The sequence below is a fragment of the Amphibalanus amphitrite genome, unplaced genomic scaffold (assembly GCF_019059575.1).
Source record: "Amphibalanus amphitrite isolate SeventyFive unplaced genomic scaffold, NRLGWU_Aamphi_draft 000020F_arrow, whole genome shotgun sequence".
Classification (NCBI taxonomy): Eukaryota; Metazoa; Arthropoda; class Thecostraca; order Balanomorpha; family Balanidae; genus Amphibalanus; species Amphibalanus amphitrite.
In genome coordinates, this window is record NW_024881516.1 from 1,359,507 (window position 1) to 1,382,731 (window position 23,225).

General features: G+C 48.9%; 2 protein-coding genes across 2 annotated transcripts in view; one reads left to right on the plus strand and one right to left on the minus strand.

Annotated features, from left to right (window-relative positions):
- LOC122390382 (ubiquitin-conjugating enzyme E2 N) overlaps positions 1–12,004 on the minus strand; it is a 40,987-nt gene extending 28,983 nt beyond the window's left edge. The window contains exon 1 of the mRNA XM_043383297.1: positions 11,827–12,004. The gene's annotated coding sequence lies outside the window, so the exon portion shown is untranslated. The remainder of the gene's footprint in view (positions 1–11,826) is intronic.
- Positions 1,075–23,151, plus strand: LOC122390336 (delta-1-pyrroline-5-carboxylate synthase-like). Its single transcript, XM_043383164.1, has 11 exons — positions 1,075–1,930; positions 15,495–15,671; positions 16,509–16,655; positions 16,888–16,998; positions 18,549–18,701; positions 19,321–19,356; positions 19,815–20,193; positions 20,481–20,842; positions 21,048–21,185; positions 21,390–21,585; positions 21,862–23,151. Exons 1-11 carry the CDS (start codon positions 1,697–1,699, stop codon positions 22,488–22,490), a joined length of 2,562 nt encoding a protein of 853 aa, XP_043239099.1. The 5' UTR covers positions 1,075–1,696; the 3' UTR covers positions 22,491–23,151.
- Positions 23,152–23,225: the final 74 nt, after the last annotated feature.

Genomic DNA, 23,225 nt, shown 5'->3' on the forward strand with positions numbered 1-23,225 from the left:
TGACTTAAAAACGTTTCACTTTTTACGCTCGAAAGTTGAAACGCAGATTTTTTACCAATAATTTAGCGTATAGCGTACTTTTTAGCAAAATGGTTACTGGTAAACGTCTAGGTACTAGACGTTTAACAATCTATTAACGCCTCGAAGCCTTTTGATCGATCAGTTTCACGTCATCTGATGTTTTCACTCATCAGTTTAAAGGGACCCTCCTACCTTAACATTAGATTTGAGTTGAGATAGCCAAAATGGGGTCCCTGGCTCACAATTACCGGTTTCGGCACTCACAACATCGAGAAATGCCTTAAATCGGAAATATTGAATTTCAAAATTGCAGCATTTTGATTCATAGGGGCTAATGCATAGGAATACCCCTCTGAATGTGTGACGTCAGCGCAGATATCTAACGATTTTTAAATGTTTGACTAAAACGTTTTGTAGCACGCGGTGGTATATGCTGCTTTGCGCGCAACAAGTGCCGCACTTTCAGCTGCCAAACTACTGCTTTCAAATAAAGTCGCTAGGAACAGCGGAGATCCCAAAAAGTAAACAAAAGTAAAAGTCTAATATCTTGAAAATCGGTGAATATTTTTCGGTGAAATTTGGTAGATATTCGTTTTCGCTCTTTCTGAACCGAGCGACATCACTTTCATGCCAATTCATAAATTTTTTGAAGGTGGGAGGGTCCCTTTAATGCAAATATGTTTTTAAATGAGCAAAATCACATTTATTCTAACGAGAGTGCTATTTATCCCACTGGCTAAAGGGCCTATGCCGTGACCTACTCTCGTTTGTGGCTATAGATATACGCTGCAACCTGCGATCGTTTAGCGCAGCGGGCCGGTTAGTGAGCGCCGCCGGCCGCCATTCAGGGCTCGTGCAGCCGCCGTAATGTTGCGCGGACAGACGCCATTATGCCGTAACGCATACCGACGCACACCGGGATTCCGATCTCCTGGAAACAGCCTCAGAATACCGCGGGGACAGGGTCCACCGGGGCGGGGTCAGGGGGCGCCGGCCGGCCGCCGCTGTCCCGGCGCCGGCGCTGATAGTTATCGCACCCTCCCGCGAGGTGTTGTTCGTCTTACGGAGGAAAGAGACGATAGGAAAGCCGATAAAGGCTCCTGTGGAAAACTACTGCCGCGCGCTGGTAGACGCTCGCCGGTAAGGATGGAAAACTACCGGCGAAGAACCCGCCAGGCGGCCAGCGTGCCCCGAGGGAGCGGCCGGCGCGGTGACTACCTGGGCACCGGCTCGACGCGGCCACTGCTGCCCGCGCTCCGCTACCGTGAACAGCCGCTCCGCCACCACTCTGATGCCTGGACTCCTGCGAGTGGGCAGCGCTAGCCTGACTCCCGGCCTGTTCTCGCTGGGCCGACGACAGGACAACTTCGACCTCGGATAGGCGTCCGCTGCCGAGCGCCGGATCGGCCCCAACAGACCAGACAGGTGCAACAGCAGGGTGGAGCCCCCGAGGAGGAGACGCCAGCGCCGCAGAGTCCCCGTCAGCCGCCGCCCGACTCCCGTCGACCCGACCCGCCGACACCGACGAGCCGTCTGAGCTCGCCGTCGGCCGACTTGCATCAGCTGCGCCCCGCCGAGAGCGGCGCGCGCGCCGGTCCACCCCGAGCAGCGCCGGTCGGCCTCAGGAGCGCGGCATTCGAGCTCGGCACGCCGCGCAGGCAACATCGGCCCAGCCATGTCCTCGTCAGCCCGCCTCCGCAGCCTCAGTCCCTCGGCGGGCCTGCTGAGTCGGATCGGCCAGCCGGCGCCCGCTGTCGGTAACCCGCTGCTGGCACAGACTCAGACCAGCCGGACGGCAGTGCTGCGGGCCGCCGCCGCCCCGACCGCCGCCCCGACCGCCTACCTGCTGCGGGCGCAACCCCGCATCGGCTCTGGCGCCCGACTCTTCTCCACGGCGTCATGGAAAAAGGTCAGTTTGGGCAAACTAACAATTTCTTTTTCAGTATTTAAGCAGCAATGACGGTTTTAATCTAATCGGCTTTTGGTGGGGCTGCTTTGTCGTTCATGCATAACTAGGAACACTGCTATCATAGTCATTTAATTTTTGTGTATTATTATTGGTCGACGTGAGGGGAAATAGAGGGGTTTGATTGTAATGCCCAAATGCTGCATCTCGTAAAGACGCGGGCCTGTCCTGTGGTATAAATTAAACTAATGGTTTATTCAGGTGTTTACGTTATTGACGTTTATTGACCGTTTAATTCTTCAGCCTCGCATTACCTATACTTCATAGTTCTCGGTCTTTGTGGACGGAATAACGTTAAACATTCGGCTTTAGCAGTGCTATTTTTAGAACTATATTGAAATTGCTTCGTTATCTGTATGTATAGTGTATAACATTAATTTATTAGTTGTATTTTATCTTCTTGCATTTGATCGTGTAATAATCATATCAATTATCATTTTAAATTATTAGTTCATGACCTTCAAAATTGTTTATTATAGTAAAAGTTGTCCTATTTATGTACACTGAGATGTCCAAACGCAGTCTGATAGGAACGAAAAACGTGAATGATTATCAAGCCGCAAGTCGGTAAAACAGAAGCCGGGCAGCAGGACAGAGCAGCTGGGCGCGAGACGTTTATATGATTATTTATGAGCGGTCTGCTTGCGTTTTTATCTGGTAACTTTTTACCGCCATAACTTTACACTATAAATAGTAACGTTACTGAGTTTTATTTAAATTTGTGAACGCATGCTTTGTCCGCTGTATTAGTAAGTCTCCAGTGAAAAGCAGAAGCTGTAGTCTGAAGTCAATGTCAATATGATACAGAAAAAAAGTAATTTAAACGTCTCGCCTTGGCTGCTTGACCTCGATCAGCTAGGCGGGAACCGAGATGTTAAATGATTTTCTTTCTGTTTATGAGCGATCTGCTCATGATTTAATCCCGTACCGGCTACCGCCACATTTTCATCACTATACCATACCATACCTATCCATATGATAGAGTCGTCGTTCACTTTTAACTAAATTTAAACGTAAATGTCTGTTTTGCTCCCTGTATTGATGCATATGCAATGTTAAGTGGTCTAATAATCAAGACAATATAAACAAATACTTAGACGTTTAGGGAGTATTTGAACGTCTGTTCAGTACCTACCCATTTACCTCGGTGCCTACTGTTAATCACCCATGTGCAATTAGCACGCGGGTCAGTTATCAGTCGGGGTAACTATGGCAAAATCTGCCATTTTTAGCAGTCTGCTATTTTTAACAGAAATCTGCCAAAAATGGGTACGCATGTGACGTCATCGTACCCAATTATAGCAGATTTGGGTGCAGCCCCATACAAAAGCAGATCTGCACCCTAATTGAAGCAAATGCGCATCAAATGCCTGGCAGGCTCATGATGAGAATAGTGCTGAGAATGTCCTCTGATATTTTTGTTCAGATCCGACTATTTTCAAATTCATTATTTAAAAATAGTCGGATCTGAACAAAAGTATCAGAGGACATTTTCAGCACTATTCTCATCATGAACCTGCCAGGCATTTGATGCGCATTTGCCTCAATTAGGGTGCAGATCTGCTTTTGCATGGGGCTGCACCCAAATCTGCTATAATTGGGTACGATGACGTCACATGCGTACCCATTTTTGGCAGATTTCTGTTAAAAATAGCAGACTGCTAAAAATAGCAGATTTTGCCATAGTTTCCCCGACTGTTATAGGTAAACACTGCCTGATCGGCGCGGGATATAGAGGATTCCGATTCTCCATGGCTCTGAGTATATATATATATATATATATATATATATATATATAGTGTAATGTACATATATATGTAATTGTAAATATATATGTAAAATATATATGTAAGTGTAATGTAATATATATGTATAGTGTATATATATATATATATATATATATATATATATATATATATATATATATATATATATATATATATATATATATATATACAGGGGCGTAGCCAAGGGGGGGCCATAGGGGCCATGCCCCCCCCCCCTGGAGCCCGAAAGGGCCCCATCGGGGTGTCATAAGTACGGTAAGGGGTACAATAAAAGTAGCGTAAGGGCCCCTCGGGGCACTCCACTGGGTTCGCGGGGGCCTTTCGGGCCTGAGACCTTGCCGCTAGGGCCCTCTGGGCTCTCTTCATTGGTTATAAAAGGGCCCTTCGGGCCTGAGGCTTTGCCACTGGGCCCCTCGGGGCCCTCTCCATATATACATATACATTATGTATGGGTCTGCCGGCAAGATGAAAAGTTATCAGCACGAGTGTTTTTTTTTTCATCTTTTCACGAGGGAGCGAAGGTCCCGAGTTAAGAGAAGGCTCGAGTGCTGATAATTTTCATCTTTCCGGCAGACCCATGCATATTTTGCATAATTTTATTTCTTACACTATTAGTTGATATATAATATAGATAATAGATATAATTAGAATAAATAAGTTGTCTTTTCCCGGGCGGGGAAAGATCAACTGTTCTTGCCACGAACGGTTTATTACGATTTAACACAACCGAGCGACGAAGGAGCGAGGGTTTTCTGTAACACGCGAGGAAAAGATATCTTCCATGAGCGAGCCATGAAGAATCCTATATCTTTCTATGTTGAGGTTTCTTCTTAATTAATTAAATATATTTAAATGTATTCACCTATGTAAAATATAAAAAAGTAGTTTGCTTTAATTTCATAACTTTCATACACAAACAACCATTATAAATGGCTCGGTTATTGAGTCATTGACTCATCATTACTTGAACTCTTGATTTTTGGCTATGAAGCTATGAACCTTAGAGACCTTATCTTTGCATCTCAGAGGGATACAGAGACAACAAATTCTTATCTCTGCATCTCAGAGGAGTGCGAGATAGAAATATCCCTGCGCTGTAGACCCAATGGCAAATAAACCTCAACTAAAAAGATAACTCGGCGGTAATGCTGGAACACTGCGCCAGTGCCTACCTACGGTATAAATTAAGATAAACCTGTGGTGTGTGCAAGATGTAGAATGTGTTGTCCAATTGTTCTGGGCATTCATAGTTTTAAATTTCCTAAAGCTTCCCCAAAAATTAAGGGGATAATGCCAAGCCCTTGGAACTCGCAGGTCAAATGTTTTTTATGCGGTATGGATAGGTATTGCATAGGCTCGCTCAGGTGCCACACTGCGTAATGTGAGTCTGACCGCGCTGTGGGTAGTACGGCACGGTCGGATTGCCACACCGCATTTTCCACCAAGCTCCGCCGCCATGTCGACCCGCACACCGTGACATTTGCCCCAGTTCCGCCGCCCGACCGGCCAGGACTGGTTTTATCCGGATCCGCACCTGCGGATGTCCGTGATAACAGTGCTGCCTTCAGCGTTTAGGCCCGCAACGGTTCTTCCAGCGCGCGCCCGATCCGCTCGCTGCAGCTCTTCCTGCGGAATACGCTTATCCCAGCACGCGCGTCGGCACGGTGACGCGGTACTTTTCAGGTGTGTTGTGGGCTCGCCACCTGAGCCGCATATTTCTGGTTCGGGGCGGTGCGCGGGCCGGGCTGGGGAAGGTCAGCGCTGGGCTGAGCGGACGCTCTTGGCGCTACCCCCTCCCCCCCCCCCTCGGCGGGTGACTGGTGGGTATGGTGGTAGGTAACCTATGCAGGAGGTCGGACGGCGCCGCAATAGGCCGTCTCGGCAGGACCTACGCTGAATACCGGGACCATGGATGAAGTAATCTACATCCATGCCTTCATCCATGCCGGGACATTGCACTGGTTGGGACGGTCACCGGCAGGCGGCAGTGCCCCGGGCCAGGCCCTCATGGGGTTGTTTGTGTCCCGATGGGACAGCGTCCCCCTCGGTATTTACCTGGCGTCTTGGAATGTGCGCGACCCCCCACCGCACTGTAGGCGATCCATGCATTCTAGCGCTTCAGGGGCCCGAAAAAAATGATGGCAAATATGAATAAATACTGGCGTATTTTGTAGCTAAATATCCCAGCACCCGAAATGTGACACTATTTGTAACATCAAGCCAAACACTTTCAAACCACACACGTCCAAACACGACCTTTTTTGGAGAGGCTGAGCACTGGTGCCTGGTCGTGATTTGATCCTAGTTATATTTAGAGCTGTAAATCAAGACAAAAGTTGAATATATTGAAAACTCTAATTTTGATTGAAACCTCATTCCTTGCGAAGTAATATGCATGCCATACTTTCAACTTTTGAAGCTTCTCTATATTTTTTATAATATTTTGCATTACACCTTTTTGACTGCATCAGTTCAAGACTGTGTACAACGTTTGGCAATGCGCATGTTTTACTGTCCGCGAGATCCGGCCACAAAAACACCATTACTTAGTAGCCTAATGTTTGTTCTCAATACCCTGTTAAAGGGACTATCCCACCTTTAACATGGGGTTTGAGTTGAGATAGCCAAGTTTGCGGCGAGGTTTAGAAACCACTATCTATCTAGGTTGCAACCCCCGCGGCCTCTTGGTGTTGAAGAAATTCGTTCCCTTCATTTGAAAATGGGCCTTGCGCAAGGCCCTATCTTCAACATGGAGCGACCGTTAGTGTGACGTCACCTCGTTTAGTCATTCTGATTTAAATGGGTTTGTTCGTTGAAAAATCGCTTAAAACTTGGTCTGAACTTTGTTGTGGTGCCTACAGAGTAAAAAGAATCAGCTTTATGACAGTAATGTGGCCTGGGGAAGGAAGTAATTTTGGGCTGTGACGTCACATATTTGAAAGTTTGTGTTTGGAATATGGGAAGCCTAAGATGTTTAATGAAAAATAAATGCCAAAACCGTGTTCCTGGTCATCCAATCTATAAAGTCGGGCACAATTTAACTGGTTTTAACAACATTCTAGAAGGTGGGATAGTCCCTTTAAAATTGTCTGCGACTTTTTGCGATTCACGGAGTTATGGGCGTTTTGCTCAACCCTTACCGCATAAGGTGGGGGCAGGGCCGAGGGGAGAGCGAAGTACCGCCGCCCAACCGAAGATTCTGTTCGCGACAGCTCCGAACTCACCAGCGATAGAAAGCTGAAACTTGGCATACCTGACCTTTGATTCAAGTCGAATCTTGTGACACCAACTACATTTTTAGGTCAGGTCAGTTCATGGACCAATGACGTCATAAGTGAACCTCTGCACGATCCTCAGATGTCGCAATTTCGCAAAGCCCTCAATGCCAGAGCAGCTTTCACATGGAGATGAAACTTACAGAACCTAGTATCCTCCAGAGGATTCACAGTTTGTATGTCTCGGATTTTCCCTAAAGGTCACATGAGGTCAGGTCGATCACATGACCTCACCATTGTGAGTCAATGTTGTAAAATGAACGCTGCTATTTTGGCGCCGGGAACGATATCAAACTAGTTCAAGCTTTACTGTTGCAAGGTCCGATGCTTTACTTTTGCATTGTTGAACTTGCGTGACGTCATTTATGACGTCACTATGATCTGGTCATTATAGTTTTTGGTCCATAACTTCCCAACAAATTGAGCTAGCGATTCAGGCAAGCCACTAATGAACTCAGGAAGATCTGCCGAATCAAATGGTATGCAATTTGACCTCCTTCGACCATTTTCGTGACCTGGGAACTCTGACCTAAAAAACTTACAATCGGGTAGGTAGAAATGGCTTCCGTTCGGAGAGAGCAGCATGCCCACGTGGCACCGAAGTTCTAACTCATTTAGAGGCCAAACGGAAAACGAAATTCCTACTCCTTCCTTTAACTCCGTTAGCGTACATTCATTTCGCAACTTTGAATCCCAACCACCAAACATAAGCGTTACACTTACGTTGTAGGTAGACACGATACTAGGCACTAGCTAAAGCTATTTATTTGTAGAACATGTGATCGGAACGTTCAAACAACCACAATTTTTCGCAAGTCATGGTCTCCTCTTTTTTGCTTTGCAATTGCATCTTAGCTTTGCTTACATGCAATTTCAGCGCTAAACCATTTCTATTTCACCGATAATTACCTTCTTCCTAAAACACGATAACTTGCGATCTCCTGAAATGTGGTAGTCTGTTGGTACTATTTTCCCCCAAACAGACCAGTCTGAAAGCGCCTTTGCAACCACAGAGACCTCTATGTTTGCAACAATGTTTTCTTTGCAAAACCAGCACCCGTGGTTTGCGATCAAGTGGTTCATCCGTAACTGACTAGTTGAGAAGTAAGTCATAACACAGACAACACTGTATATGTTTTTACGAGCGAGCGAGCGCAGCGAGCGAGCGAGTTCATACTGAATTAAGGGAAAATCCTGAGTATGAGCGGCCGGCCGGCCGGCCGGCCGGCCGGCCGTGGGGACGCTCTTCAAAAGCTAATATCTTAGGAACGGGACATCCGATTGACAAGCGGTCTTCTTTACTGAATGTCACTTGGACGTAAAAGTTCTGTGGTGTGATGGCCACCATGCGTTCTTGCCAACCACCGCACGTGGCGCGTGGTAAAGTTGGACATTTTTTAAGAACCCCCAAAATTGCAACCTCAATAACGGCACAACGGTTGGGCCGATTGAATTGAAACTCGGTACACAGTTTGGTCTCCATCAGATAATTCATCTGCATGTGTTAAGGTTGGGGTGCTACTGCACGTGCGCACGTGCAGGGGGCGCTCCCAGATCTCGAGAACGGCTGGGCCGATTGCGCTCAAATTTGGTACACGGTTGGGGACCAGTTAGTAGGGTGCCGTGCAAAAGTCAGTTTGGACCCCGTTTGCACGTGCGCACGTGCAGAATGCCGCTTCCAGATCTCAGGAACGACTGGGCCGATTGCCTTCAAATTTGGCACACCGCTAGCGACCGGCTAGAAGGGTGCTTTGCACAAGCCCGTTGGAAGTGCCCTCATGCCCTTCCGCACGTGCAGGGCTCACTATCTCGCTCGCTCGTTCTTCGCCCAAAAGGCGTTTTACTGGTTGTTAAGCCTCTTCTGTCCTGTGTTAAGCCTATGGGGAAAAGGCATTGCTCGCTCTCTTGCACGTTGCAAAGAAAACCTGATTACTTCTGATGCAAACACTTATATCAGTTGAAGCGCACTGAAACTATAGTTCGTTTTTTTTTTCAAAAGGACGCTGGCTCAAAGTTCAATATCGAAGCTCTCACGTGAGTTTTGGCGGCTTCAGTGTCTGGCCAAGAATTTCTTACCGAAAAAATAATCGATTTCAAATTGTGCACGGTAAGTGGCTGGAAATTGTTTCTTAAAAATGAACATACTTTGATGACGTCACTGGTGGCAGCCGGCACCCAAATGTCCGTGCAATGGGACAAGTGTCAACGAATTTGGGTGAAACTTAGTTTTTCACTGTTGCCGAGCTTATAATCGAGCATAATCGAGTAAGCGGTTCCGTCCATGATAGTTATACGTTACATTGCAATACATGTTCGACAGCATGACGTCAACACTGTTCTCATATCTGGTTCCAAAACGCACATATGGAAATTATCGGGAAGAAATCACATGTTAAAATTAGCCGACGTTCGATTTTCTCCAGGGCTGTCTCATCCCTATCTCCGTAACGTGTCGTGTGCGACCAATGACGTCACGGCATTGCGGCGTTCTGATTGGGCGGCAGCTCTGAATCGCCCGACTGGTGGTCCCCGCTCGACAAGCGCACGTGCGCCGACTAGACATTTGTAGTCATTTGTAGTGGCATTGACGGCAGAAAAAGTGAGGTAATGCAGAGCTCTGAATATACTTGAATGGAGTCTAAGCCGTTAGTAATACGTAAAAACGTCAGATAGGTTTCTTGTTCGTCTTGATTTGAGCTTTTATGTGATATAACTTTTACCTTAGTGTCGAGGTTGGCAGCTATGTGGGAGAGCCCTAAAGTTGGGTCATTTTCCATAGGATTGCATTACAGCCGTCCGACCCTTCGTACCAGTGACGTCACGGAAATCGCTGCTTCGGCCTAATGAGCATACCTTCTATAGGGCCTTGGATTTTCTCAGGTTCAGTTTTTAATAATAATAATAATAATAATAATCCATTTATTTCGCACCGATATTTCACAGTACATATTCAACACATAACAATACACACCAACACAACACACGAACATGCAGACATAGCACAGCTACGTTTTACCCATTAAGTCAGACATCTGGGTCATAAGATCTAGGTGGTCCCGCCTTGGTCCCGCCTCATCATGCGTTCATTGACTATACGCTCAATGTTCGACATAAATATGTTTTGTAAGTCAAATGGAGTTATGACACTGAAATCCAAGCCTAGTAGGTCGTAGCGTCTCCGTATTGCGAGGCTAGCTTTCGCAGATAATCCATTACGGCCTATTACACTATTTCTAATACACTGGACAATACCATTACTGCTTTGATTGATGCGACGGTGAAACATGAGCTGTCTTTTAGCCAGAAGCATAGGACAAGTAAGTAATTTGACTCGATGACACAGTTCATGATTTCTGGTTCCAAGGGGCAAATTCATAAGCTTTTTAATACACCGATGATACGCTACATGCATTTCACGAAGAGATCTCTGATTGGTATCAACATTCCATAGTTCACATCCATACATATGTGTACAGTAAGACTTAAATAATTTTATAAGTAAACTCTTATTAGCATGCCTGAGCTTTGCATAAAGCATGTTGGTCATATAGTACATTGAACGCTTTACCCTTCGAATATCGGGCACATCACATAAGTCATTAGAAATGATATGGCCAAGGTATTTAAATTGACTGACCCATTTCAGATTCTCACCACACAATGCGACTTTTGGCTCCTTAGAGTTCATTAAATGACTAGCTTTATAAGGCTTCCTAGGGTTAAAAACCATGCACACAGTTTTTTGCACATTAAACCTTATATCTCTGGACACAGCAAAACATTCACACTGATCCACCAGAGTCTGAAGCCCTTGTCTGGTGGGGGATAGAAGCACTATATCATCCGCATAGGCGATGACACTGACGGCACAATCGCTAACAAAACATCCAGTTCGAAGAGAACGCAACTTAATCAACAGATCATCAATATATACATTGATCATCAATATATTTTTGCTCGTTTTGCTCGCTAAAACACGTGCTTGTTCGAAAAACATACTTTGAGCCAGCGTCCTTTTGAAAAAAAAAAAACGAACTATAGGCACAAAATAAGGGGTTTAAGGATGACTGGTTTTGAGTCTAACTTAAGATATAGCTCATGAAGTGCTAGGATAGCGAAATCGCCTACTGTGCACCGGTCGACGATGGGAGGTTACGGATCATAAGGATACCCACGGCCACATGCGGAACTTTATATACTGTGGTGGTTGTAGCTACAACCCCAATTTTCAAAAGTACAACCCCAATGGCAAAACTACAACCCCAACATTGGAAAATTAAGAATCAGCCTAAAACACATGAAAATGAACAAAATATGTATCATACAGAAGCAGATACTTGAGATATATCAAGAAAGTGAAGATATCAATAAATTAGGACATCTTTTTGAATTCCAGATGCTAAAAACATTGAAAGTGCTCTGTTAAGAACATATTATTCTGCTGAGACAGTGAGCATGATATGAAAGTTAATCACTTCACACTTCGTCAGCATACTAAGTCAATCATATTGAAAGTGTTCCAAAAAAATCTTAACATGTAACATGAAAGTGTGAAGCAAAAAAAAGCATAACATTCATCATACTTTTGCAGTGGCGGATCCAGCTCAGAGTTTTTTTTTGGGGGGGCAAACCATAACAATTTATCAATTCTTTCCATGCCTCGTCCATAGGCGTAATGTTAAAATTATGCCGTTTGGGAGGGGCAAATGCCCATTTTGCCCCCCCCCCCCTGGATCCGCCACTGTACTTTTTGGATTTCTCACTAAATATTTCATACCTGTGGGCTGTGCTTATCAAATAGATAAGCATAGATGAAAAGTTTGACACAAAACAGTAAGCTTCAAAAATAAACTAACCTAACCTAAGCCTTCACCCTATGTAGCATCCCATCACCATAATCTGACCATAATATTGCGTGTCAACGACCACAGAACGCACAATCAAAATACATTTCTAAAGTGAAATATCACTCTGTTCGCAATTTTGTCAGTTGGCACAATACCACCAATCAGCACGAACATTTGGCTAAAATGACGACACTTTAAACCAACGTTGACGACCATAAAAACCAATCCTGTGCGATAATTAGTGCTGATAATCTTACTGACAGGTTCGCGAACAGAATGCAAACCTAAGTCACATGTAAGCCAGCATGACGCATCTGATACAAATGCAAGGTTTTGGCGACGTCTGTCAATTCAGCAGCAACGAATATCAGCCTCACAGCAGCATATTTTGGGGTCTTTCGATTTGGCTGAAAATCGGTATCTAGGGCCTCCTCGATGCGCTGATTCCGAAAATATGCCTCTTTGGGGTAGTATTTTGCACCGTTAACGAGTTAACGACCAATTAACATTTTAACGGGAAACGGCGGTGTCTTTCGATTTGGCTGAAAATCGATATACAGGGCCTCCTCGATGCGCTGATTCCGAAAATGCACCTCTTTGGGGTGGTATTTTGCACTGTTAACGAGTTAACGACTACTTAACATTTTAACGGGAAACGGCGGGGTCTTTCGATTTAGCAAAAAATCGGTGTACAGGGCCTCCTCGATGCGCTGATTCCGAAAATGTACCTCTTTGGCGTGGTATTTTACACCGTTAACGAGTTAACGACTAATTAACGTTTCAACGGGAAACGGCGGGGTCTTTCGATTTAGCTGAAAGTCGGTGTACAGGGCCTCCTCGATGCGCTGATTCCGAAAATGTACCTCTTTGGGGTGGTATTTTGCACCGTTAACGAGTTAACGGCTAATTAACATTTTAACCGGAAACGGCGGGGTCTTTCGATTTAGCTGAAAATTGGTATACAGGGCCTGTTTGATGCGCTGATTCCGAAAATGTACTTCTTTGAGGTGGTATTTTGCACCGTTAACGAGTTAACGACCAATTAACATTTTAACGGGAAACGGCGGCGTCTTTCGATTTGGCTGAAAATCGGTATACAGGGCCTCCTCGATGAGCTGATTCCGAAAATGTACCTCTTTGGGGTGGTATTTTGCACCGTTAACGAGTTAACGACCAATTAACATTTTAATGGGAAACGGCGGGGTCTTCGATTTAGCTGAAAATCGGTATACAGGGCCTCCTCGATGCGCTGATTCCGAAAATGTACCTCTTTGGGGTGGTATTTTGCACCGTTAACGAGTAAACGGCCAATCAACATTTTAACGGGAAACGACGGTGTCTTTCGATTTGGCTGAAAATCGGTGTACAGGGCCTCCTCGATGCGCTTATTCCGAAAATGTGCCTCTTTGGGGTGGTATTTTGCACCGTTAACGAATTAACGGCCAATTAACATTTTAACGGTAAACGGCGGGGTCCTTCGATTTAGCTGAAAATCGGTGTACGACCAGTGTCTCAGGGGCAGACAAACAAGCCGTTATGTGTTCCTAGCCATCGTGGCTGTGAAGAGTATGCGTTTTGTTTACGATTTGCCAAACAATGCATACCTAATACCTACATTTGCTCGTTGAAAAAAAGAAGATCATCTAGACTCTAGTTAATTGAAGTATTCGGTGATATGAAAAGGCTGTGGCATTTATTATTTAATTTCCTCAGGTTGAGATTATTTAGATCCAGTGTTAGGTTCCTTTGCGGCATTGTGTTCGGTACGTTGTCCTCGTTTGCAAAATATCTCATGTCTGATCAGCCACTATTCCGGTTTCTGCCACCCGTTTCCGTAATAGACGTATTCCAGACGACAGTGGCATTAATATACAAAGATGGACTCGTTTTAAGTTTTTTAGTCTAAAAATAACGTATTCCTGTTTAGGTCTTCGTTGTCAATTGCCACGAGTGGCTTAAATTGTTACTCGTAGGGAAAGAGCCTTGCTCCAATACTGAGTAATGTTTGTGTCAAATGTGGAAAGAAACAAGTATTCATAGGGACTGTGATTTTGGGCGTTTACCTACCGTTTCCGAATCGCCACGCCCACGACCATGGTGGCGATACCCGAGTACCTACAACCAGGCACATAGCCAATGGAGGGACGACAGGGTCAGCCGTCTCTCCCTGGAGATGGACCACTTTTATTTTATTTTTATTTTATTTTTGTAAATGAAAATGTGGGCCCCTCCCGAAAAATAGTGGGCCGAATCCGGGGACTTTTCGGGTTTTGGTGGGGGTATACCCTGGGCTCCGGCAAACTACAACCCCAATGAAAAACAAAAAGTTCCACCTCTGCCCACGGCCGGATTGTAATGGATAGAAATGGCGAAGGCACCGACTGTTTGCGAATGGTGGCAATGCTTCGATTAACAAGTTTCACTCCTTTCCTCTTAAAATTAATTCTTAGAAATGTCTGTCAAGGTTGTCAAACACGTTTTATCTTTCCTTTGACCGCACCATAAAGAAATGTTGATAACTTAAAACGTTTACTTGAGCTCAGTTCAGCTGTTATTTTCATTGTCATTTAGTGCAATAACTATAACATATTCATCACGCCAATTTAGGTATTTCTATTTAAATTTATTGTACCGACTAAGATGATACCATTTCCAGTCATAAGCATAAAGCAATAAGCATTAAACTCTAAATCAGCGTCTCTGACCACATACGAAGCCACACCAGGCCCCATGTAACCAGTAAACGTGAAAGCCGTGAGCGGCGGGAACCGTGGCTAGAGAACGGTCGTGGATTTCAGCAGTGTTGCACAACTGGACAGAGTTCCCCAGCACGTGGAATGGTGAGAACTCTGTCCTCCAACTCGGCAGCGGCGGTGTAGCGGTGTGCACTACCTACTCAGACAGTGGCACCTGATGGCTAGCACGGAGTAGTGACGCAGTCGGGCGACCGCCCCGCGGCGAGATCGGTGCCTCCCTCCCCCCCCCCCCCCCCCCCGCTGCCGTCGGTGACACGTGAAACACTGTCACGACAGCTGACCAGGCTTCGGGGAGGACGGGCTTATCGCATTTTCGACCTCTTGGGCGGGAAGAAGGGAGCTGTAGCGGTCCCTTCCGCAGAATTCGTCGACTAGCTTTTTACTGGCCCGTCTCGTGGGGACAGGCCGTAGCCTGTCGCCCATGGGCCGGATATACGAGAGTGGCACATCCGGCCGGCTACCGGAGAATTTCCGGGTGTACCCCGGAAGCAGAAGCGCAGGATGCGGAATGCGGGTGTTAGCTGCTCACCAATATTTCGGCAGAATGCTAAAAATTCGCTCGCTCCTCTGTCGCATGCGACAAAACGATCTTCAGACTAAATCCAAAGTTAACAGCCGTTTCGATGTTTACCTATAACCTCTACAGGTGATAATTGATATCTAATTAGTGTGCATAGTCCCTACATATTTAAATAAGCACAGGATTTACGTATGAGGGAATACCAATGAATATTGAATAACTCTCGTACATACATAGTACAAATAAGTAATGACTCGGCTCTTTTTGGCCAGTCGTCGTATTCCCATGTTTATTCTAATGTTCGTGTCACACTTGTTCGCAGGGCTATGGTGTCAACGGGCGGACCATGCAGACGGCCGAGACCAACTGGTCTCCGTTCAAGGACCGCAGTCAGCTCAAGACCTCGCGCCGTATCGTCATTAAGATGGGCTCGGCCGTCATCACGCGCGAGGACGAGTGTGGCCTCGCGCTCGGCCGCCTGGCCTCCATCGTCGAGCAGGTGGGTGTCGAATGGCGATGATCGACTGTGTGTGTGTGTGGGGGGGGGGGGAGGGGCGTGGGACCAAGTGTGCCCGGTGTACTCTCGTGCCCGGGCTGCCGCCGGCGATCGATTCCAATTACCCTCATTAATGCCTACTAAATCGGCGTTTGACTCTGGCGTGCCATCCGATACGGTGTAGTAACGATGTCCGTGTCCGATTGGGACTAAAACCGATGCTTTGGGTTAGCATGACCTTGCCTAACAATCGGAACTGATCCAACACGGGGATTGTATACCCCTATCTCACCTTCTAAAATGTTGTTAAAACCAGTTAAATTGTGCCCGACTTTATAGATTGGATGACCAGGAACACGGTTCTGGCATTTATTTTTCATTAAACATCTTAGGCTTCCCATATTCCAAACACAAACTTTCAAATATGTGACGTCACAGCCCAAAATTACCTCCTTCCCCAGGCCACATTACTGTCATAAAGCTGATTCTTTTTACTCTGTAGGCACCACAACAAAGTTCAGACCAAGTTTTAAGCGATTTTTCAACGAACAAACCCATTTAAATCAGAATGACTAAACGAGGTGACGTCACACTAACGGTCGCTCCATGTTGAAGATAGGGCCTTGCGCAAGGCCCATTTTCAAATGAAGGGAACGAATTTCTTCAACACCAAGAGGCCGCGGGGGCTGCAACCTAGATAGATAGTGGTTTCTGAACCTCGCCGCAAACTTGGCTATCTCAACTCAAACCCCATGTTAAAGGTGGGATAGTCCCTTTAAGGCCCAGTGGCCGAGCCCTTTGACCTGACCCGCTGACGGCGTTCGTCCGGCCGCTCCCCAGGTGGCTGAACTGCAGAACCAGGGCCGCGAGTGTCTGATGGTGACCTCCGGCTCGGTGGCCTTCGGCAAGCAGAAACTCACCGAGGAGCTGGTGATGTCGCTCAGCATGAGGGAGACCCTGTCCAAGAACAACGGCATCCGGGCCAAGGTAAAAACAGCTGACCGTTGGTGTCTGCGATTCAACCAATAACTTCACTATTTCCTTCGGCATTCGGCATCGTAAGCTAAGTGTATCGCATGTTGCGATAAAAATTTAACTTTTAATACGTGATTTAAATTGCTTAGTGTTGTTAATTTGTGTGCGTTGTTTTTAAACATTCCGGAACTGCTGGTCCGGGTAGCCGGGCGGGCGTCTGACCGGCTGGTGGCCGCTGTTGCAGAAGAGCGGCGTCTACACTCTGGAGCCCCGAGCGGCAGCCGCCGTCGGCCAGTCGGGCCTGATGTCGCTCTATGACGCCATGTTCGCCCAGTACGGCGTCAGAATAGCCCAGGTAAGGCGGCAAGGCACTGGACTTCCACTGAGAACGGGGGAGAACGGGGAAGAAGCGGTTATCCCGGTATATCGGTCTTGTGTTTGTTCGACAGGGACGCTAAACAAGAAATCGGCTAAAATATCGCGTTTTTTACATGAATTGTGAACGTTTTGCTACCTATCCAAAACAACTGTTTGACACTGGCACACGTGCAGACGAACGTATGTTTGCCCATTGCTTAGTTTATTTCACCGGTTTGGACGATAAACGTATCGCATTTTATGCGTACTGTATTCGTCGGACCAGAAGGATCAAGCCCTCGCTCAGTAGCCCATGTCTCACGGCTTGCGCCATGGTTTGGTGGCAGCTCTGTGAATGTTGAGGTGAAACAGTTCTCGCCTCTCTGTCAGCGGCGCCGCTCCCGTGTCGTAACGGGACCGCCATGAGAGGGGGCCGGCGAGGGGGCGGTAGAAAGGGAACATTTCTGTGGTCACAACTGTAGGGGCCCGAGAAACGTGAGAATGGGGTTACGACGTGTTTATTTAGGCATATGTTTAGGACATACCGGGTAGGTGCTATGTAATACGTATGCTTAATGGTTTCGGGTTGCCAAAAACTATCGAGCGTTGAACGAGCGATAGGTACCCCACATTTTTTCAGGCTGGCTGATGCGAGTTGGCCAGTCAAAGTAGTGTGCATGGAGCCACTTGTTGCGTCTCGCAGTCCACAGTCGTCTGGGTGAAATTTCGAATGTAGCTCTCAGGTCTCCTTCCAAGTCTCTACATGTGAACTATTTATATGGAACAAAGTCCACTTATCGGTCGCGGTGTGGAAAAAGCCAAATCACGCGTGAAAGCTTACCTGCCTGTCCCGTCCGCGGGGGGCGAGGTATCGCCGCGGACTTTGATCGATAAGACGGCGCTGAAATATTTGTCGGCAGTGGGTGAGATCGGCCGTGACATTGGTTGCATAAGGCAAGCAGGTGGCTTCAGGTGGGGGGGGGGGGCATCCGTGTGACGCCATCGTGCCCAGTCACGGCCCGGCCGGCGCACGAGGCGACCTCGTGGCGCCGCCTTATCGCCCTCCGTGCTGTTGCCATGCGCGGCGCGCCACAAGACGTTGCCACCCGCCGGCGGCGTCGTCCTCTGAGTCCGGCCGGCGCCAGACTGCCATACCTGGCGGTCGGGCGCCGCGAAAAACAAACCGGTGTGGGCTCGCCGAGTACGGAGCAAAAACCGGCTTGGGTTTGGCCCACGCAGAATCCGGCCTTATCCGGCGCGGGAGCTGGATGGCGAGTCGTATATGGAAATGCACGAGCTGCCCGTATCCGGGTGTGAGCGGTTACGCACGGGTCCGGACACGTGCCAGGCGACGCGCGTTGCACGTCATCTGTCACCTGTGTGCACACCGAGGGATGTTCGCTGCGACCCAAATGTCACCGTCTTGGCTCAAACAGCTTTGTTGCGGCCGGTGAACTGTTATCGGTCGCCTACGCTTATTGCTGGTGCTATACGAAGACAAGATGAGGAATGAGTTTGTCGACTTTATGTAAATGATTTCTGTTTCAGATTCTCATCACCACCGCCGACTTCTACTCTGACGAAATCAAACAGAACCTGTTCGAGACTATGCAGGAGCTGATCTCCCTCAACATCGTGCCCATCATCAACACAAACGACGCCGTGTCGCCCCCGCCGCAGATCGACGAGGACCTGGCCGGCGTGAGTGGACCTCCCGTGACGAGCACGCGCGGTTTGCCCCTCTGAGAGCACCAGAGATACCCCGGATGGCATGCCCCGTTATTCGCTACCGAACGCAGCGCTAGTTTGCCCTATATGCACCAATATTTCGCCTCTGCGCACATACTTTTAGATACCTACATAGGGAGTATTTGCCCTGCTTATATATCTCTCGCGATCCAACATCCAGGGATGAACGATGCATCATTTGACCCTTCTCGCTGCTCCTATCGCAGCGCACAAAGGAACGCGTGCCATATTTTTGCGTTCATCCGTCATATGTAGACCGAAGACATATACTGGATCCGCCTGAGCGTTACCTACTTTGCTTTCGAGTGAGGAACGGTGTTTTATTGCACTCGCATATGCACTTTTTTGCCACACGAGGCTCTCATTGCCATGCCATGGCCTTATGGCGTTCGTTTTGCTTCTGTTTGCTCAACGGCGATCATCACTGGCCGTTTGGTGGGTGCACCTGCCAGCATGTCTGCATGTGACATGTCGCACACGGCGGCACATTATAGGTATGTCGCGCACAGCATCCCAGTTCCATGGCTCCAGCATGACCCTGCACTCACCCTCGACCGCTCTGCTCTTACAGGGCCTCGGAAAGCCGGTCAAGCCACCGACCCGACCAGTAAGTGCCGACTCTTCAGCAACGTCTCACACCCGTTACTCGATCGTCTAGGAGACGGGTGCTATAGCCCATTTATGATCCTTAGTTCAGTCGGATTGCGCGTATCTTAGGTCGGACCGAAACTGGGCGACGTTACGTTGAAAATGTCTTCGCGGCACTTCATCGGTGATCATACGAGTAGTCTTATCGATACTAATGCCCATTGTTACCTTACCCATTTTGCCTATTATAACGCTAGCTTCATGGGGGCACGCTAGGTGCTCTAATACGACCTTTAATGCTAGGAGGGTAGTTATATAATTTGCCTTTCCTTATGTAAGGCTGCCAAGATTTGCCGTGTTCGGCTATATCGTTTTACGCCTTATTACGTCGTTTTATAAGACTTTAAGTCACCCAAAGCTTCTCGACCGAGCCGATGCGCACTCAGCCGCCTAATATGTGTCGGCGCTTTACCTCAGGTGATCAGCATCAAGGACAACGACAGCCTGGCGGCGCGGCTGGCCGCCCAGCTGCACGCCGACCTGCTGATCCTGATGACGGACGTGGACGGCCTGTACAACCGGCCGCCCGACCAGGACGGCGCCCGGCTCATCGACACATTCGTGCCCAGCTCGCACGACGAGATCCAGTTCGGCGGCAAGTCGCGCGTCGGCACCGGCGGCATGGACTCGAAGTCGAAGGCGGCCGTCTGGGCGCTGGACCACGGCGTCTCGGTGGTCATCTGCAACGGCCTCAAGGACAACGCCATCAAGGACATCGTGGCCGGCAGGAGGGTCGGCACCTTCATCGCCAAGACGAACCCCGGCGGCATGGCCGTGGAGGTACTCGCCAAGGGAGGTGAGTGAATTCGCTGCATGTGGTGTGCCTGCCCGGTGAATGGTGATAGCAACGGACGATGCAAATCCTTTTTTGGTTCGATTAGGTACCTTTTAAGCTCGTGTTCTATTTTCACAGCAAATGAATGGGCGCCAGATTACCACATCGTATCGTAGATGGCACTCATTGATGCAGTGTTGTGGTCAGTCTGGTCAAGTCTGATGTTCTCGTTTGATGTCGGCAATGCTGCTTGACCCGTAGCGCCGATACATGTGTAACTGAGCTAATCTCCGTCATCTGTGCTGCAGCCCGCCGCGGTAGCCGGGTGCTGCAGTCCCTCAGCTGGCAGGAGCGGGCCAACGTCATCAACACGCTCGCCTCGCTGCTCGAGTCGCGCTGCGCAGACATCATCGCCGCCAACGAGGTGGACCTGAAGAAGGCCAAGGCCGAGAACCTCAGCGAGGCGATGCAGGCGCGTCTGAAGCTGACGCCGGCCAAGCTGGCCGACCTGGCCACGGGGCTGCGCCAGATCGCCGCCGACGGGCGCCGCCAGCTGGGCCGCGTGCTGCGCCGCACGCAGCTGGCCTCTGGCATGGAGCTGCGCCAGGTCACCGTGCCGCTCGGCGTGCTGCTAGTCATCTTCGAGTCGCGGCCCGACTGCCTGCCCCAGGTGCGCACCTCAGCCGTGTCGGCACTGTGGGAAACTGAGTGATTTGCAGCCCGGTCCTGCTGGTATTCGCCGTCTTCATGAACCAATTTTAAATATCGATAAAATAACTACTAAACTAGTTGATGCTGTATTTGCCGTGTGATTGCCGGCTCCCACTCCCGTGTCCCACCATCCGATGCATTAGCTGACAGTTTCCCGCCGCCAGGTGGCGTCCCTGGCCATCAGCACCGGCAACGGGCTGCTGCTGAAGGGCGGACGCGAGGCCAAGCACAGCAACGAGTACCTGATGTCGCTGGTCAAGGAGGCGCTCTCGACCGTCGGAGCCACTAGCGCCGTCGGCCTGGTGCGTGTACCCGGCATCTACTGCCGCTGAAATGTGATATCCGTCTAATGGGCTCCCCGATTTTCGCCGATACCCGTGTCGATCCATGGCTGGCGTTACGCTGTCCGTTATTTTGACTGTATTCAGGGTCATCTCGATTTTGCCTCATGTTCTGTTTGGGCGCCAGAGGCGCGCTGCTGACGCCTTTCGCTCCACCTGCGGCAGGTGAGCGGGCGCGAGGAGATCTCGGACCTGCTGCAGCTGGACGACTGCGTCGACCTGGTGATCCCGCGCGGCAGCGGCGAGCTGGTGCGCCACATCCAGGACCAGAGCAGGCACATCCCCGTGCTGGGACACAGTGAGGGCGTCTGCCACGTCTACATTGACAAGAACGCCGACATGAACAAGGCCCTGGAAATCGGTAAGAACGCTTATATAATTTGATCGAGACGTCGAGACCGTTAATTTTTTTCCGTCTTATGTGTAATTTGCTTCATTATTGCTATTCACTTTGCCTATTACGTTTGTATAACGTCAACGGAAGCAGAACAGTTTATAACGATTAATGGTCTCAGGTCTTCTGCATACTGTTAGTAATAACTTGCCTCGCAATTATCGGTGTTCTGCATACTGTAAGAAATAATTTATCTCGCATTTTTCGTTATCTTTCTAACCAGCCCGTCTCCCGTCATTTCAGTTAAGGACAGCAAGTGCGACTACCCGGCCGCCTGCAACGCCATGGAGACCCTGCTGCTGCACAAGGACCTGATGGAGGTGCCCAACCTCTTCAACAACGTCTGCCAGCTGCTGAAGGACAACGGCGTGCGGCTGTACGCCGGTCCGCGTCTGCACAAGCAGCTCACCTTCGGGCCGCCGCCAGCGCCCTCTATGCGGACAGAGTACGGCGACCTCGCCTGCTGCATCGAGATCGTCGACGACGTGGACGCTGCCATCGAGCACATCCACGAGTTCGGCTCGGCGCACACGGACTCGATCGTCACAGAGGACGCCGCCTCCGCCGAGAAGTTCCTGAACGCCGTCGACAGCGCCTGCGTCTTCCACAACGCCAGCACCAGGTTCGCTGACGGCTACCGGTTCGGGCTGGGCGCCGAGGTGGGCATCAGCACGGGCCGGATCCACGCGCGCGGGCCCGTCGGCGTGGAGGGTCTGCTCACCACCAAGTGGGTGCTGCACGGCTCCGGAGACACGGTGGAGCACTTCAAGACCGGCGAGAAGGTGTACGTGCACGAGCAGCTGGCCATCGAGGACGGCGGCGCTCAGAGCCCCGCGCAGAACGGCGAGAAGCTGGAGTCTGTGCTGGAATGACTGCACCGGGAGGCGAGCCGCGCACTGCTGTCTGTGGCGGCGCTCGGCAGGTGGCACAGATGACCACCGCCGGCTGCTGCGTCGCCGCTCCTTGACGCGGCAATGCAGTTTGTGAACTGTTCATTGGATGGGGCCAACTTATGTGTATGGATCCAAAGTTCAAACTGTCCGCGCCGCGTAACTGATGGACGGCGCAGGGTCGGCGCACAGAGCTGAAAGTCGTATAAATACAAGTGCCTTTGCTCTTGGGTGATGTTGCTTATTCTATCGGCTCTGAATGGCAGATGTTGATCAGTAAGCGCCGTGCTTTATCACTTCTGGCAGTGTGTGGTAAAATGTGTTTTCCTACCGTATCCGCTTCATCTGTACGGAGGAGGCTGTGGTGTTAGGAGACAAGTGGTGCTGGGACTTCGAGATGACGTCACCAGTGGCTTTCCCGCACGTCTTAAACGGAGCACAAGGTGGCTGGTCTGGTGCAGTGCACATCACCACAGGACCAAGTGTGTGTCCATTGTCCAATGTCCAACTACTCTAGTGGCGATTCGTGCTCTTGTTTCAATGCTTAGTTTAGTAAGGAGAGTGGTCGCGCTCACGAGCCATGCAGACTGGGGAGTGCTGGATCGTGTTTTGTACTGGTAATAAATATTGTGATGTCACCGTTTCCATCTGTTTTGACGCTGTTTTGACTAAACGACGTTCGTGTCGGAAGGTGCGGATTTAGACGTTGTTCCCAGA